This window comes from Diabrotica undecimpunctata, chromosome 3 (genome assembly GCF_040954645.1).
Source record: "Diabrotica undecimpunctata isolate CICGRU chromosome 3, icDiaUnde3, whole genome shotgun sequence".
Lineage (NCBI taxonomy): Eukaryota > Metazoa > Arthropoda > Insecta > Coleoptera > Chrysomelidae > Diabrotica > Diabrotica undecimpunctata.
Window position 1 is genome coordinate 32,990,233 of NC_092805.1, and position 17,119 is coordinate 33,007,351.

General features: G+C 32.8%; 1 protein-coding gene across 1 annotated transcript in view; it reads left to right on the plus strand.

Annotated features, from left to right (window-relative positions):
- The window catches only part of LOC140436654 (uncharacterized), a 65,787-nt gene extending 53,625 nt beyond the window's left edge, over positions 1-12,162 (plus strand). Inside the window, exons 5-6 of the mRNA XM_072525655.1 lie at positions 83-223; positions 6,990-12,162. Coding sequence (XP_072381756.1) covers positions 83-223; positions 6,990-7,273 — 425 coding nt within the window. The 3' untranslated portion in view covers positions 7,274-12,162. The remainder of the gene's footprint in view (positions 1-82; positions 224-6,989) is intronic.
- Positions 12,163-17,119: the final 4,957 nt, after the last annotated feature.

Consider the following 17,119-nt stretch of genomic DNA (forward strand, 5'->3'; position numbering starts at 1 on the left):
GCGTGCACCGATTTTGTTGCACGATCTTTGTTAAGATCAATTAGAAACTGCATGCATTAATTTCTGTTTTTTGTTTTTTTAGGTCTAACGCCGTTGATGATATGTTGTTTAAACAAATATTTCGAATGTGCCGAAATACTTTTGGATGCTGATGCTGATCCCAATCTCAAAGATCAAATCTCTGGAAGAACGGCACTGTTTCATGCCGCCGAGAAGCACGATGGTAAGTCAATAACAATGTTAATATGCTATACTTATCTTATATGTATCTTTAATATATAGGTATGCTTATATGTATCTATAAATTTACGTTTTTTTATAAAAATTTCTTTGGAAATGCACTGTTTCGGATTTCGGAACTATTATTATAACGAAAAACAGCTCAAGGTAGTCAAAGATAAGAAGATTAGGTGATAATAAGCCCATCGTACACAGTAACGTTATAAAGAACCCGTTGCTCATCTTCGGGAGGGTCATTGGAGTGGGTAATACTAAATACAGCTAAATTGCAAAAGATGGGGTCAATAAATTTTAAGCCGAGAGTTATAAAGAACTCAAATCCGTCATAAAACTTATCAAATCATTACATAAGCAAAACCATTTAAATTAATTATATTGAGTTATTCGAAGAATATACAAACGGGAATATATACATGTCGTCTATTTGCCATCGTAAGATTCTCCTTTTCGACTTCATGGGAAACCGTTGATGCTTTTAAAACTCATATTTTGGAGTTATCTATTCGCGGATAACTTGTAGTATACCTATAGCGGAAAAGATACTTTGAAATATATCCAAATCTCAATGGGGTAAATTTTAAAATTTAAATGATTAGTAAAATGGCGGATGGATAAAGAAAACGAAACCAGCAATGATAAAAAATAGGCCAAAAACGCATGGAAAAATGTGTGACGTGGAGAATACTTTGAAAACAAAAAAAAAATCATTTTCGGTTGTAAATATTTGTTTTTATCTGTCTGCCAAAGCTTAAGTGGTGAACTCATCTTTGATATCAGATTTGTCTATCAAGTGCGATATACTCTTGATTCTTAACATCGAGCGCAAAAGATAAAAAATTATCATATAATGAAACAGTACTATATCTATAACAAGCATGTAAATACACCATTACTTTTAATTAATAGGAAAATCGTCAGAATATCCATCATAATAATACAAAATATTTCCCAACAGAAAACTATTATAATTGATACGATTATGCGCAACATTTTATATTTTGTTAAATTGCTTTGCTGGTCTGTGCTGGCAATTCCTGCATTTTGTTTCTTCTGTAGTCCCGTCGCTTAGATCTGTAGGGGAGAATGTTGTACCTTGGGACCCTTTTTTTAATGACCTGTAACTATTTTACTATTTAACGTATTGGTTTTGTACCTTGGACCTCCTAGTATTGTATCTTGGAACATTAATTCAGTTACCAAAATGATATCACAACTTAAAATGCATAAAAATGAAAATAGTAAATAGGGTTAACATTTTCGACAAGCATAAATAAACCGCTTCTTTCAGATCTAAATTTCATTCAAACGAAACTCTTAAAATTATTTTTATAAAGAAAAAAAGCAAAATTAAACATATTTGTGGTCATTCAACGTCATATTGTCCAAAACTTATTCCAAATCTCAACATTTGAGCTTGACGAGCTGTTCCACTAACGTAAATTGGAGGGGGTAATTTTGCAATTACATCTTCTTCGAGAAAATTAAAGCTTGTAGTTGCATCATTGAAGAACTTATCGGTGTTTTTATACCGACGTAAATATTTTAGTTCGTTTTCGTCGTCACAACGTATTATTTCAGCTAAATAATAACTGAACCTTTTTTTCCCCTGAACTTTCACCAATACAAAGTAGCCAGCTTTTAAATCAGCATTTCCAAACTTGTTCTCCAGCAGTGTTGCTTCTTCCTCTCTTGAATATGCTCCTTCCAATTTTATCGTCACTGCTTTCACTGCTAAGGGATAAGTTTTCATTTTCGGATTCTGAACTTGATGATAATTACTTCTTGGTGTCCTTAGAAGTAAAAGTTTTTCTTCTTTTTGATAAACTCTTTTACGTAGAATCTCTAAAAACTTGCCTTTTAGTATTTTTAAGAGTAGTTGGTTTTACTTTTTTTAACTGTGATATTTCATATTTTTTGGGAGTGTCTGTCAATATGCGAGATTTCCCTCGTGGTCTTCCTCCACTGACCTTTTTTCGGGGAGGTGCTTTAGGAAATGGACATTTCTGGAGTAACAGCAACAGATGTCGAAGGTGAATTAATTTGGTTTCGATTATTTAGAATACTATAACAGTTTTCGGTCTGATTAGCTAAAGCAACATTTGAACAGGCTACAACATCACATAAACCATTTGAAGTTTTAAATTGAACATCAAATTTCTCGGTACTTTCAGATTGAGCATTAACACCATTGTTGTTGTTTTCTAGTGGACAATCCGAAACATAAGAGGTGAGAAAATCGTGTTCTTGGAATATGTCTTCATTAAGGGGTTAAAGCCCCGATACTTCAAATCTTTTAAGAATATTCGATGGACAAAAAGCTTTTGGAAATGCTTTCCCTATTAACTCTACAACGTCGTAGATACTTATAGGCTGTCCTGGGTGCATAAGCATCCATTCACTACAAGCTGCATTGTAATACGTTTTCAAGGGCCCAAAGACAATCCTATCGAGCGGCTGAAGCTTGTGGCTTGTGTGAGGATGGAAAGTAACCAATGTTATGCCATTGTTTTGACAAAACTGAATCACTGGTATATTAACGTGACTATCAGGGTTGTCCAGAAGTAAAATAACTGGGTCTTCAATAGATGGTTGTACATGACATTTAAAATGCTCCAGGAACTGCAAAAAAAGTGACTCATTAGACCAGCCAGATGAATTGGCACCTCCAATTGGGCCTACAGGAGCTCCTTTCAACATAAGGGATTTGAAATGTACTCTAGGAAACACCATCATAGGTGGAATATGAGTACCAGAGGCATTTACTGCCGCAATTACAGTAATATTCTGTCCTCTTTCTCCACTTGTCATCTGTCCAAGTTGTTTTATGCCTTTTGGACCAATTATTTTAGGAGGGACATGGAAGGTTGTAAAACCAGATTCATCACAGTTCCAAATTTTGTGTGGCGAAAATTCATTTCGAGATAGAGCTTTCTTGTAATTTCTAAAAAATGAGCTGACATTGACTTTATTAAACGAGGTGGATCTTGCTAGGCTTGTAGGCTCCGGTTTTCGAAGTGATAATTCTACTGTGTAACGCCTTAGGAAATATCTTAGCCATCCTTTGCCGGCTTTCTTATTTTGAAATAATGGATAACTTGATCCATTCAGCCACGATAATGTATTTGACTACTTGAATTTGTTAATGATGTATTGACCTATTACATTTATTAACAAAATAGTACTTCGCATAGAGGTAGAGATTAAAATATGTAAACGTCAGTATCACAAAAATCAGTAGATTGATAAAAAACCATACATTCATTCGTTTCATTCAATGCCCTAACCAACTTAAAGTGAATATTTAGAACCAACAAGGGATTACATAATGTAGGGATACTTTTCACGCTAAGGTGCCTTTCATAGCGACTTTATTACAACACAAGACAGGCAACGGCTAGGAGGTAACTATATAACATAAGGATAGACTGAGGGAACAAAGCTAGATTTATACATTTACATTACACATTCCATCCTAAATTTTTCTTTTAGTCCTTTTTAAATATTCTCAAAAAATTTGGTTAAACCTAATATTATGACCGTGCTGCTGTTATTAAATAATCTTTAAAACTATTTTCTACTTCAATTGAAAAAACTTGTTGAGTTTTATTGCTCGCTTCACAACAAAACTCCGCCGTACCTTCTAAATTTTTATGTTTAGTCATGTGCCTAATAAGTATTGTTTTAGACACATTATAACAGCGAGAAGCTTCCCGTATGGACAATTCACCATTGAGATCTTTTTCTACTGCACACTTGATACTGCTTGGATTAATAGGTCGTCTTTTATTTCCGCTGTTGCTGCGAGGCATGGTTACCTTTATTCTGAAAAAGAAAACTTAGTTTAGTATTTATTTAAAAAAGTATACTTATACGTATATAAAAACAACACAAAATCAGATAATAAAATCATTCAAAAATTATGGCATTGTACCCTGGACCTGTCCAAGGTACAAGCCCTAAACTAGGTCCGAGGTACAAAGTGGCGATGTCCTGATTTTTTATTAAATAAAACATGTGAAAAATATACTTTTAAGAAAAACTATTTATGGCAAATAAAAATGTAAACTACAATTTATAATTAGTTAAATATTTAATCCAAATATTCATTCATAACGTTCAAATAGCACTTTATCGCCCTCTATGACTGGTGGAAACAATTAGCTATTGCCTGTAACCGTTAAATCCTTTCTTTGTAGTAGTATTAGTAAGTGGACCAAGGTACACACACACCCAAGGTACAACACCTTCCCCTATACTTCCATACTTCTTAATTTTATTTTCTTAATAATTTTGGCGTTGTTTTAAATCGTTTTGTTATTGTGTTAATTCTTTTTCTAAATCGGTTTTCACACTGTTTTGTTGATCTACTATTTTATTTTCTACTATTTTCTTGAATTTGAGATACACTATTTATGATTTGTAACTCTACTTTTCTACGTATCTCTTTCCTTTCCTGGTCCTCGCTTTTCTTTCAGTTCTTCCTTTTGTATATGCTTCTCTTTCAATTCTTCCTTTTCTTGTCTACGCTTCTCCTTCTTGTCCCCTCTTTCTCTTCTTACCTACGTTTCTCTTTATTTTCTTTCATATTTAAATACCTTGCAGGTGGTCCAGACTCTCGTTTCTCTTTATTTTCTTTCATTTTTAATTACCTTGTAGGTGGTCCGAATGTTTATTTCTTTATTAAATTCTGTAGATCTCGTATTAACCATTCACAATTGTTTGTTATTTCTTTAATCTCCCACCGCTTTCACCAATGTTACACTTCTTTGAAATCAATTTTATTCGGAACACCAACAATATTACAATACTTGTTTACAATAACTAAATAACAACTATAATCTTCAAAACTCAAAATACTTCTATTTTAAACTGTCAAAAACATTTCTTTGTATATTTTCTGACGTTCCAAGCTTCGCTAGACATTTCATGAAGTTTCGTTGTCATTTTGAGTGTTCTCGAAGTACTTCTTTATCGCCAAGAGACTTTTTCTATGTGGGATAAATCTTGCGGAACTTTCATAACAATACACAATCACAATTCTCATTCCTTTCATCCCCTTCTTTGCCTAAAGTTTCTCCTAATTACTGCGAGTTGCTTCTCTATAAATAGTAGTATGCGAGTATTGCTGCTAGTTGTTCTGAAAAGTTCGGTATTTAAGACTTATTGCCACTTTCCTAAGTTTTTTCGGAACTTGTTTTGAATAGTTACATATTTACATATTGCTGTTGGTTTATTTTTGGACTGTAATCCCTTTTCATGGGATTCTCCATTTCACTCGATTATGTCATATGCATTGTCAATATTTTCTTCCATATTTTCGTTTTCTTATTTGTATATCTTTCTTATTCTTTGTATTGGGTTTGGTATTCTCTATGTAATATCGTCTCGTACATTTTTGTCCTGAATGGCTAAGAAATCCAAAAGAAACTGGAAAGTTCTACAGAAATGTAAACAAAATGAATAAAGAGTTTAAGCCAACAATAGGGAGCTGTAAGGATGGAGAAGGAAATATCCCAAGTGATACAGCCTCAATCTTGAACCGATGGGTTAAATTTTTCGACGCAAAATTTAACGGCCATTATATCGAAGAAGCAGATAACACCGTAGCAGATCGAAATGATTGGAATCTATTCAACCCAAATGAAAGACCACCTACCACTGAAGAAGTAGGTCCAACAGATGCCCAAGCCATTAAAAAGCTTAAAAATAATAAAGCACCAGGAACTAATCAAATTTGTAGTGAGCTCTACGAGAATGGTGGCGACGCCCTGCTACAAGCACTGCATAAACTTTTACTTCTTGTCTGGCAAAATGCCTGCCCAAAATGCCTGTCCCAAAACCATGCCCTGTGAATGCTCTCAAGGCATGATATGCGCGTTACATAAAAAGGCGATCAGCTCCAGTGTGACAATTACAGAGGTATAACCCTGTTACCAACTGCTTACAAAATATTAGCAAATATTCTCTACGAAAGGCTTACACAGTTGGTATAGTTGGAAAATACCAGGCCGGATTTACTCAAGAATAATCAACAATTGATCAAATTCATTCAATAAGACAGAACCTCTAGAAAACAGAATTTAACTTTGAAACCCATCACCTCTTCGTCGACTTTAAGGCAGCATACGGCAGTGTCAAGAGAACAGTACTATACCAATCAATGCGTGAGTTTGGTATACCAAAAAAACTTATCCGATTAACAAGAATGACAATGTCTTAACTTAAAAGCCAGCGTTAGGATACATCGAGAAAATTCTGGATCCTTTGAGATGAAGGACGGACTCGGAAAAGGGGATGCCCAGGTTTGCCAGGTTTGGTTACTACATGTTTGGTTTTTTTTTGTTTGTTAAACTTTAGGAAAAGTACTTCCTTCATCAGAACATCAAAACGAAACTATAAACAGGAAAACAAATTATATTGTCAAAACTCCTTTGTATTTTGGCAGTCTTACTCCCTCTTCCTCATTTTTGTTTCTCTATATAGGGGTCCAGTTATTTTTTTGGGAATCTGTTTCTTACATACCTGAAAGATACTGCACTCTAAATAGCTATCACCTGCTGGCGTTTGACGCATGCGTACTTCGCGTGTAGCAACATCAGCCTCATTGCCCAAACATACTTTAAAAATAAGACGATTGTTGATTCATACATCCTAATTTACGACTGACATTGTTCTTTCTGTCACCACCATATATTTAGTCGTCCCAATAGTTGCATAGTGAAGCAATTTAAATCTTTATTTTGTTTTAGTGGAAATGGTCGAAATGCTGCTCCAATTCAACGCAAATACGAAACTGAAGAACTTTTTCGGTACCAGCCCCCACGACGCCATGTACGAACTAGACGGCATGCCTGAAGCGATTAAATACATGATTCTAGGCAAGAATAACAAAAGAAAATCCTTAGACGATGCCCCCAAGGTAACGAAATATAGCAGATCCAACAATGAAGTACAGCCTAGTCTCAAAACGTACGGTAGATCACAACAGATTCAATCGAGGAGTGTTTTGAAAACCTACACTACTGTTAAATGAAGTTTTTCAGATATTTTTCTCTTATCTCTTTATCAATATTTTATGGTAATTCTATTGATATATAAGGTAAGACTGAGTGAGTTCATCATAAAGAATACCGAAGAATTCTGTTATATGATAAAGCAGATATATGTAACTTTCATTTGTCAACAGATCAAAAATTTTAAGTTTTGAGATATTCAGTTATAAGAACTTAACAAAACAGTCGATTTTATTATTTGTTTTATTTTGTATTGACTATTTTTTACTGTTAATTTGACCTTAAATATCGGATTTATAATGAATTGTTCTTAATTATGAATATTTCTCGTCTTATATATGTATACATGTATAACTAAAAGAATTCTTTTACAAATTTTTACTACGTTGTTTTTTGACTGATGTCTTTGTATCTTCAATATATTATAATATATCATGTCTTTGGTTTAAAATATACAAACTTATAACAAAAAGGTAACTCACCAAACATATCTTCTAATATTTAACTAATTATTTGCAAAAATTTTCTTGTGTATTTCTATATATTTGATTACCTTTACACAATTTCTTTTGACTGGTGTTACATTCTACCATTAGTGCTTTCGTCCACTTTCGATTTAATGGTACCAACCGATGCCACAGATACCTTCAAGAAAACTTGAAGGTACCTGTTCATTTAAGCAAAATTTATGTTCATATTTGATCATATCCAAAGAGGCCAAAAATCATTTTAGCGAACGTTTTTATCCATATTTGATCTATCTTGGCACATATTAAGACCAACTGCTACGTTCAGTAAAGATTTTTAACTATATTTGGTCAAATATTAAAGTCAGCAGCTGCCCCTATCAAAATTTAAGTTTATATTTGGACTTTACTGTTACCATAATTATCTTCAACAAACAGTTTCTTGAGAATAAATTTAATTTGCTTTCCGAAAAAATTTTATTCCAAATTTGTACATAGTAAAACCAACCGCTACCTAAAATAAACATTTTCAAGCTTATTTAGTCTATATTAAGCTTGATAGCAAACACTTAAACCCAAATTTATATATCTATATCGAACACAGATGCCACAATTATCTTTATTTTCAGCAAACGTTTCATCGATATTTGACATCGATTAAAGTTAACTGTGTCTACGTTTGGTACATTTCAAGACTAACTGAACTTCAATGAACATTTTAAGTCCCTACGTGATGAAGATTAACTGATACAAATCATGAATGTGTTGCTTGTGTGAGTCCATTTCAAAAGGTAAAAGAAATAATAAATTAGACTTACTCACAATCAATTTAATTTAACTATCCAGACGACCGGTTTCGCTTTCTACAATATGCAAAGCATCTTCAGGTCACGATACAAAGTTAAATAAATGCTGAAATAATAAACCCATATTAGGGTGTTGTCTAATAAAGATAAACAAAGATAGATGATATAAATTATATAAATTACAGTAATTATGCCAATATTACATGTCTGTGGTTTTTCAAAATGAATAAAATGTTTAAGCAGACAAGGTAAGACCCACAAATTACAAATAAATAAAACATTACTTACATGCCGGTACTCTATTAATTGATGGTTGAAAGAACATGGTTCAAACTATCTTGTATTTTTGATTGGAGAACTCAAGTCTTCTATTGTAATTGTTTAACAGTAAACGGGGAAGTTCTTGAGGAGACAGATTTTATCCAATGAAGTTAGAGATAGGTGAAATGTAATTGTTTGTTTGATGAAAGTAATGTTCTATACCAATAAGTTCTTTAAAAGTTATTTATATTTATTCAAGAGATATATTTATGAAATGTGTGTTATTTATTGAGATTTTTTTTGAGATTTTTATTTTTGAAGGTGACAGTTGTGAGACAATGAATGAGATTGTCTCATTCATTGTCTCACAACTGTCACCTTCAAAAATAAAAATCTCAATAAATAACACACATTTCATAAATATATCTCTAGAATAAATATAAATAACTTTTAAAGAACTTAATGGTATAGAACATTACTTTCATCAAACAAACAATTACATTTCACCTATCTCTACTTCATTGGATAAAATCTGTCTCCTCAAGAACTTCCCCGTTTACTGTTAAAAAATTACAATAGAAGACTTGAGTTCTCCAATCAACAATACAAGATAGTAACTATGTTCTTTCAACCATCAATTAATAGAGTACCGGCATGTAAGTAATGTTTTATTTATTTGTTTATTTATTAATTCATTACAGTTTAATAGACTATTTTACCAATTTGTGGGTTTTACCTTGTCTGCTTAAACATTTTATTCATTTTGAAAAACCACAGACATGTAATATTGGCATAATTACTGTAATTTATATAATTTATATCATCTATCTTTGTTTATCTTTATTAGACAACACCCTAATATGGGTTTATTATTTCAGCATTTATTTAACTTTGTATCGTGACCTGAAGATGCTTTGCATATTGTAGAAAGCGAAACCGGTCGTCTGGATAGTTAAATTAAATTGATTGTGAGTAAGTCTAGTTAATTATTTCTTTTACCTTTTTTATTAACTGATACCTTCAATAAATATAATCAATCATATTAATGTTAACGGCTACCTGCAATTTCCTTTATCTAAAGATTCCTTCCTTATTTGGTTTATATTAAAGCCAATTTGTCATAACTATCTTCAAAAGACGTTTGAATTGATATTTAGTCTATATTGAGGCTAACTATTCCGATAACTAATTTTACATAAACGTTTTTATCCATATTGGATCTATGTTAGCCGCCTATCTAAGTCAGCTACCTACGTGTTAGTCCATATGTGGTACATTTCATATTGAGAACAAATGCTACTTTCTTACTTACTTCAGCAAATGTTTTCATCCATATTTGCCTATATTAGAGATAGTTGCCTTTAGCAAACATTCTAGTCCACATGTTAAGATTAACTGTTACCAGCAATAAACATTTTCAAGCATATTTACGGCCGGTTTCCGAAACGTTATTCAAATCTCTAATCATGTAATCAAGTATCAAATTTGATCAATTGTTAACAAGCGACAGGTTTCCGAAACGAAAATTATGGTAAAATTACGTAATCACCGATTATAGATTATTTGACATACGATTTTACTTGGAAACAGTAGAATCGATTGTAATCGTTTATTATTTCTGTACGAATTGTTCTTTATCTTGCTCTAAATTAAAAAAAGTATTGTTGCTGTTTCACTTTACCATCATTCCTGTTTATGTGTAATCTGCATTCTGAAAATCAACAAACAAACATAACCTAACTAACTAATAATTTTGTGTCGTTCGTTAATGTTTACCAATTTGTCATTTATTATCTTTAATTCTTAAAATGAACCTTTGTAACAATGTTTTTGGGTTCTTTCTAAACAACAGCTTTTTATAAAACACCTTAGGTTTATGTATCTTACAACGTAACCAAAGATTCTATTTTATTTACTTACAACCATTGGTACATAACCAAAGATTATAAGATTAATCGTCCAAAAATCTCAGATTACCTGACAAGCTAGTATGACAGAAGTTTGACATAGATAAAACGATAATTAGCGTTTCGGAAACCCAAAATACTTCTGACAGGCTGTTAATCATCGATTATTTGCTTGTTAGATTAGTTAATGTGTGTTATGTGATTGAAGTTTGATCGATGTTTCTGCAACTCAAAATGCATTTAATCGACTGTTAACAGTAGATTACCTAATTTTGATAATGATCAGCCTTTCGGAAACCGGCTGTTAGTCTATATTACAGTTAGGTGCTAACACAGTTACTCTCAGCAAACGTTTTCATTCACCATTTGTCTATAATGTTTCTAACTGAATTTTGCAAATCCAAATGAATTCTGCAAATCCACAGTTGATTAGGACCAATTGCCCCCAGAGTTACCTACAAGAAATGTTTTCATTTACATTGAACTAATTATCTTTAGAAAACGTTTTCATCCACATTTATCTACATTAGAGTTCGCTGACTTCGGCAACCATATTCTACATCCATTAAACGGTTTTAACCATATTTGGTCAATATTAAGATTTCATACTTCAATACACCTTTTAATCGATATTCAGTGCCCAATTGCTATCATAGCTGTGTTACTCAAAGGTTTTGTCCACATTTGGTCTAGATTAAGACAATATGCTACTTTCATAAAGATTTCACCCATATTTGGCCTAGATATTTTTTGTTGCACTTCTACCAATAATCTGTAACTAAGATGCAATAAGGAATGTGTAGGTGTAATAATAAACTTATCGATAACATCGGATTTTTTAAGTATAACATTGGATTGCTAATATCAGTCAGACAACAACAATATTTGCTTTTTAATTTTATTTATAATGATTATTCTTTTGAAACATATTATAAATCGGGAAGAATAAGTTAATAGTATGCCTATATATTATTCTTCTTGTATTATAATTACAGATCTGAAATGTAGGCAACTATTTAATAAATACTAATTTCATATGTAACTTAATTCTTAAAAGTGTAAATTGTAAGCTTTTTATATTTATTTTTTTGGAAAGGTTATTAGACTGTGGTCTGTAACAAGTACAAAAGACTTTATACTGCCTTGAAAATGAGGAAACTTACCAGTATTGGGCCAAGATTCATTTTACTGTCTAACGAGGCTACGATAGGAGTATAAGGATCTTGGAGATTTTTACTTTTAAATCATTTAGTACTCCAATAAGCCGCTTAAGAGCTCTCAGAACGTGTTTGATCAAAACAAAATCGATCAGAACGAAAACCCGAAATTTTTTTATTGAGATGCTTATGGAAAATAATACTGGTCCGATAATGATGGAGATCCTAGATGTATCCTTGAGCCTATTTATATGCATATTATGTACAAAGTTACACATTTTAGTGTAAATTAATAAAAAAATTTTCTATTATTGTTTAGTTTTTGTTAATTATTTTTTATACAGTAAAATTTCTCAATAACAGTCGATATGAAGTTAAACTTTTGGGCGTTTAGGGGGTGCCCACTAACTCTTAACTTAAATGAATGAAGGAAATGAATTCCTAATTTTATATAACTATACAGAGTGATCCACTTTTAGACAATGCATGTTATATTTGCTATTATAGGAGATACCAAAAAAAGTTATTTACAAAAGAGACAGCTGTCAGCTTCAAATTTTAACATAAATTAACAAATATACAGGGTCTTTCATAACAGTGCCGCATCAAAGATATGGTTTTGTTTTTAAATGAAACGTTACAAGACAAACGTTTTGTTTTATACAGAATATTTAAAAAGGTATAACCAATTTTCAATGAAAATCTGACCTGTCGTAGCGATAATTTTAAAATAATTGTCAATATTTATTAAGATATGCTAACTCTTTAAATCTAATACAGGGTAAGTCAAACCACAAACTGCTCATTGTTTTTAAATGCATCACCCCGTACTTTATATCACCATCATAAACGTATAATGTGTTCGATATGATTTCTCATAACGTCAACACATGCTTGAAGATGATTTTCAAATGAATCTATTATTTCTTAAAGGAACTAAGTGATATTTTCAAGTTTTGAGAAAAACAAAAAAATGTTTATTTTTAACTTCTTGATAATATAAGTTTTTTATTATTTTTTTCATTAATGTGGTTTGGTTAGAGGATGTGTATTAATCAAATCAATCTAGAGTTTTGGATTTTCTTTATTGGACAGATTTTTCAAAAAAATTAACTTGGGTCCGTTCAGAAGTATACATTTTATAAAGCAAATTTATTTTTTGTAGGTGTGTATATAATCCTATAATATCACAATTTTATTGTGAAAAATAGCCACAAAAATATATTTAACCCAAATTAAAGAAATAATATAATATAAAACAGAAATAAAACATTATTCTTACAAAGTTTAAAACAAAATCGAAAAAAAAAGCATGGTTTTCACTTCTATTAAGATGCTGTGGTTTTGGATTTCTTGGTCTTCCAGGAATTTATTATGTTGACGTAAAATTCTTGCTTATCTTCTGGTACCCACTGGTGAAGGCTTTGCAAATGGCCCATTTTTGTTTCCAAAATTGGCACCATGTCTTCAGGATATGCTGGTATTTTGGACCATTCGATATTAAATTGGCTGTTGTGTTTCAGTAAAGCCAAATGGAAGTGATTAACACGAAAAATGCTATTAATATATTCCGATAATAATAATAGTCTCCCGTTTTATACCGCTTCGCGGCTTTGGGAGTATAGCAGGGTAGTCTGCTATATCTAGGGCCTACGGTATACAAGGAAGGTAACATGGCCAGTGCTACGCTTCAACCGCCTATTATTACCTCTGGTTTTACCCAAGGTACTCATTTTATTCAGGCTGAGTCGACCTGGCGCCTATAGACATTTTTAAAAATGTCTAGTTGTTCTTGCCGGCGGTAGGATTCGAACTCCGGAGCACCGGCATGCGAGGCAAGCATCCTACCGCTTGCGCTACGCAGGCCCTTTAATATATATAATATATTCCGATGCCCGTACATAACCTGAAGTTTCGGAGCTAAATACATAAGGGTTAAAGGTCGAAATTGCAAAATGAGTTTTTTGAGATCGAGGAACATTTATTTGTTGAGATTTAGTGGACAGGCTTGTCTTTTTATAATACCTAGACCACCATTCCTTAAAATCAAGAATCTCACTAGTTTGAACTTCTTTTATAGTAAACTTGCTTTTGGCACTTGAATTAATAATAATTTCTGTGTTCTTATGAATTTCAAATATTTTGTCAAATTTTTTTAAGTATCTTTTTATGACACCGAAATCACTGTCACAGGGCAAGAAGGAGTGCCCTCTAATGGGAAAATAATGTTCAATTTTATCGAAGTGCCTCATATCTGTAAGGGCCAAACATAATCTTTTAATAGTGTGGTTCTTATTTTGCCCAGGGCAGTTGTCACAAAAAAGTTTCAACTCTTTTATGTTGGGTGGTATGTTATTTTTTATATAAGCCAAAACGTGCGTACTTCATTAGGGCACTTATTGGCCTGTCCTTCGTGATAAATATAGAAAAAGGATTTTCTGTTTTAAGATTATGAATGCAAAATACATTAACCGTTAGTTGGATCTTATAGAAGACTTCTTGTACGGGTATATGTGGTAAATGAAAATTTTGCATATAGTCAAATGCGAGCCCTACCAAGTCGTTCCTATTGTGAGACTCTTTAACAGTATCCTTTAAATTTGTATAAAACTTGGCCCTTTTTTGCGTACCAATAATTCTGCAACAGCCACTTTTTTTGAGGCATCTCCCAGAGAGGAACTTTTGATTTTTAAATTCAACTCTGCACATTTTACGCATGCGTCTGTTTGAGGACGGCCAAGTCACGCTATTATACGGTGTAGAGGCCTGGACTCTCAAACAGAACAACAAAAAATATTTAATATAAATATTTCGAGATGTGGTGCTACCGTCGAATGCTCAAGATAAGTTGGGTTGAAAGAGTCACAAACTTTGAAGTAATGCGAAGGATAGGAAAAGACCCAGAAATTTTGTCAACGATCAAACGAAGAAAACTCGAATATTTGGGTCACCTGATGAGAGGACATAAATACGCATTACTTCAAAATATAATGCAAGGAAAAATAGAAGGAAAACGGAATCCAGGCCGTAGAAGAATGTCATGGTTGCGTAATTTGAGAGAGTGGTTTGGCTGTACCACAGATGAACTCTTTAGATCAGCTGTAAACAAGATCAGGATAGCCTTTGTCATCCTGGTGCCTTAGTCTTGGACTAATACGCACCCTGATGCGCATCGCCCCGCCTTTGAACATCTTTATATTTTTCTATTGGCCGAGAGATCTGAAAATGCCATATAAATATTAATATACTTATAAAAGACATTTTTCAGCTCTCGGATCAGTCTAGTCTCGGCTCCCAAATAGGGTCTCTGCACCCTGGGAGTCCGATGTCGGGGCGCTGCTCCAGTTCTACAAACACTTTAGACTCTGTGGTTGGGCCTTGCCCACCTCCTAAACCGAGTTTCATTTATTTCCTATGTAAGAAATACCTAAGATGGAAGATACGCAGAGGGTTCTTCGAATAGACTGGTCGAAGGCCCTCTGTAAGGCACCGTGGGAGTGTATAAGTGGCCACATTTTGACAAGCCCTTATATCTCATATGGTGATACCTTGATGATTTCCAATCTCCGATAGGAGTGGCACAACAAGAAGAAGAAATTTCAAAAAGTTTTCGCGAAAAGATGACTAATAATGCTGTATTTAATTTTCTTTTCAGGATACTTGGACCTAAACATTTCGTACATAATTTCTATATTAAGCCTACTATTTAGATATTTATATTCTTTTTCTGAATAGTGACTTTCTTTTACTGGATAGTTTTGAATGTGCTGACGAATTAATATGTTTTGATCTTCTGGCATTACCCGTTTAATATTTTTGCCACGTTTATCTCTAGGAGTCAAATTATTTTTAGTCAATGATTTTATTCGCTTTATTCTTTTTTCAGATACAGAATGGAAATTTAAAAAAGCCCTACAACACATTTTTACTTTCAGATCTCCAACGCGAATAAAATGATCAAAATATACTTCCCTTAATTTATTGTTTTGCTACATTTTTCTGATGTATCAGGCCTTGAAGATATATATCCTGTTCATCCCTGTTTTGCATTTTGCAGAAATTCTCAAATACTATTAGCTTTTGCTCATGGTTTAGCTTAGTAAAACACTGCATTTTACATCTAAAAAATATCGCATCTATATACCTAGGTTATTCAATATATAACTTTATTTAACTTACTTGCCAGCACCTCCGATTGCGTGGCAGCAACTATCTTGCCTTTATAATCTGTATACGCAGTCCCCACTGAATCTAGCTTTTTTGATTAAATTTCTTTGGTAATTATCATAATTTCTCACACCTCGCCATCTTTTTCTAAGATTATCTGATTGAGGTGGCTACCCTTCACTTTCAGTGCTTCTATTTTCGTCCGTACTAGAGATATTGCCAGAAAAATATGATTATATTACTCTTAACTGCACACAGTATCGAAGCCGGTAAATCACTGAAAATATTTCGCAACACGAGGCTTGCATTTTAAACCAAAACAGAGCGAAAGGTCAAATACAGCATGACACAAATTTAAATATTTATTTCTTAAAGGGACTAAATTAGTTTACTTAGGTCCTTTCTGCGCTAAACCATTATTTTCTCACACAGAAATGCAAGTAAGGAATAATCGAATTTAGTTCATTTCTGCACCAAACGGTAGGTTTTGGGTCAATGATTAATTTCGCATATTAAAAGAAACATGGCCGAAATAGCACTTAAGCCCTTTCAGAAATAATCGATTCAAATGATTTACTGACGTTTGACATTTGTGACGTAACATTATGAAATGCGTTTCTAATAATTTCTGACCTCAATGTTATCAATTGTTGGAGGTTCACGGTACATTAGATCTTTAACATGGCCCCAGAAGAAGTTGACTTTACTTAATTCTGGTGATTTAGCCCGCCTATGAATTGGTCCTTCTCTACTATCTTATCTGTTAGGAAATTGCTCATTCAATTCACATTGCACAAGTGCGTTATGATGAGAACATCGAGCAAAAAGAGAAACGAGGGAATGTAAAGGTAGTGGGGGCAAAAATATTGTTAGACAGGAAGTGCCATCTTGAGAGGCCACATTAAACAAGGAAAGAGAGACTCTTTCCTTGTTTAAGAAATCAAATTTAGTTGGGTTATGTTATTGCTGATGTTATAGTTTGTCACAACTGTCACATGAAAGATTATTTGTATTTGTATTAAAGTTTTTTAACAATTGTTTCACATTTTGGACTATTATTGTTATTATTTAATTAAAACTTTATTGTGTTCTAGTGTTAAA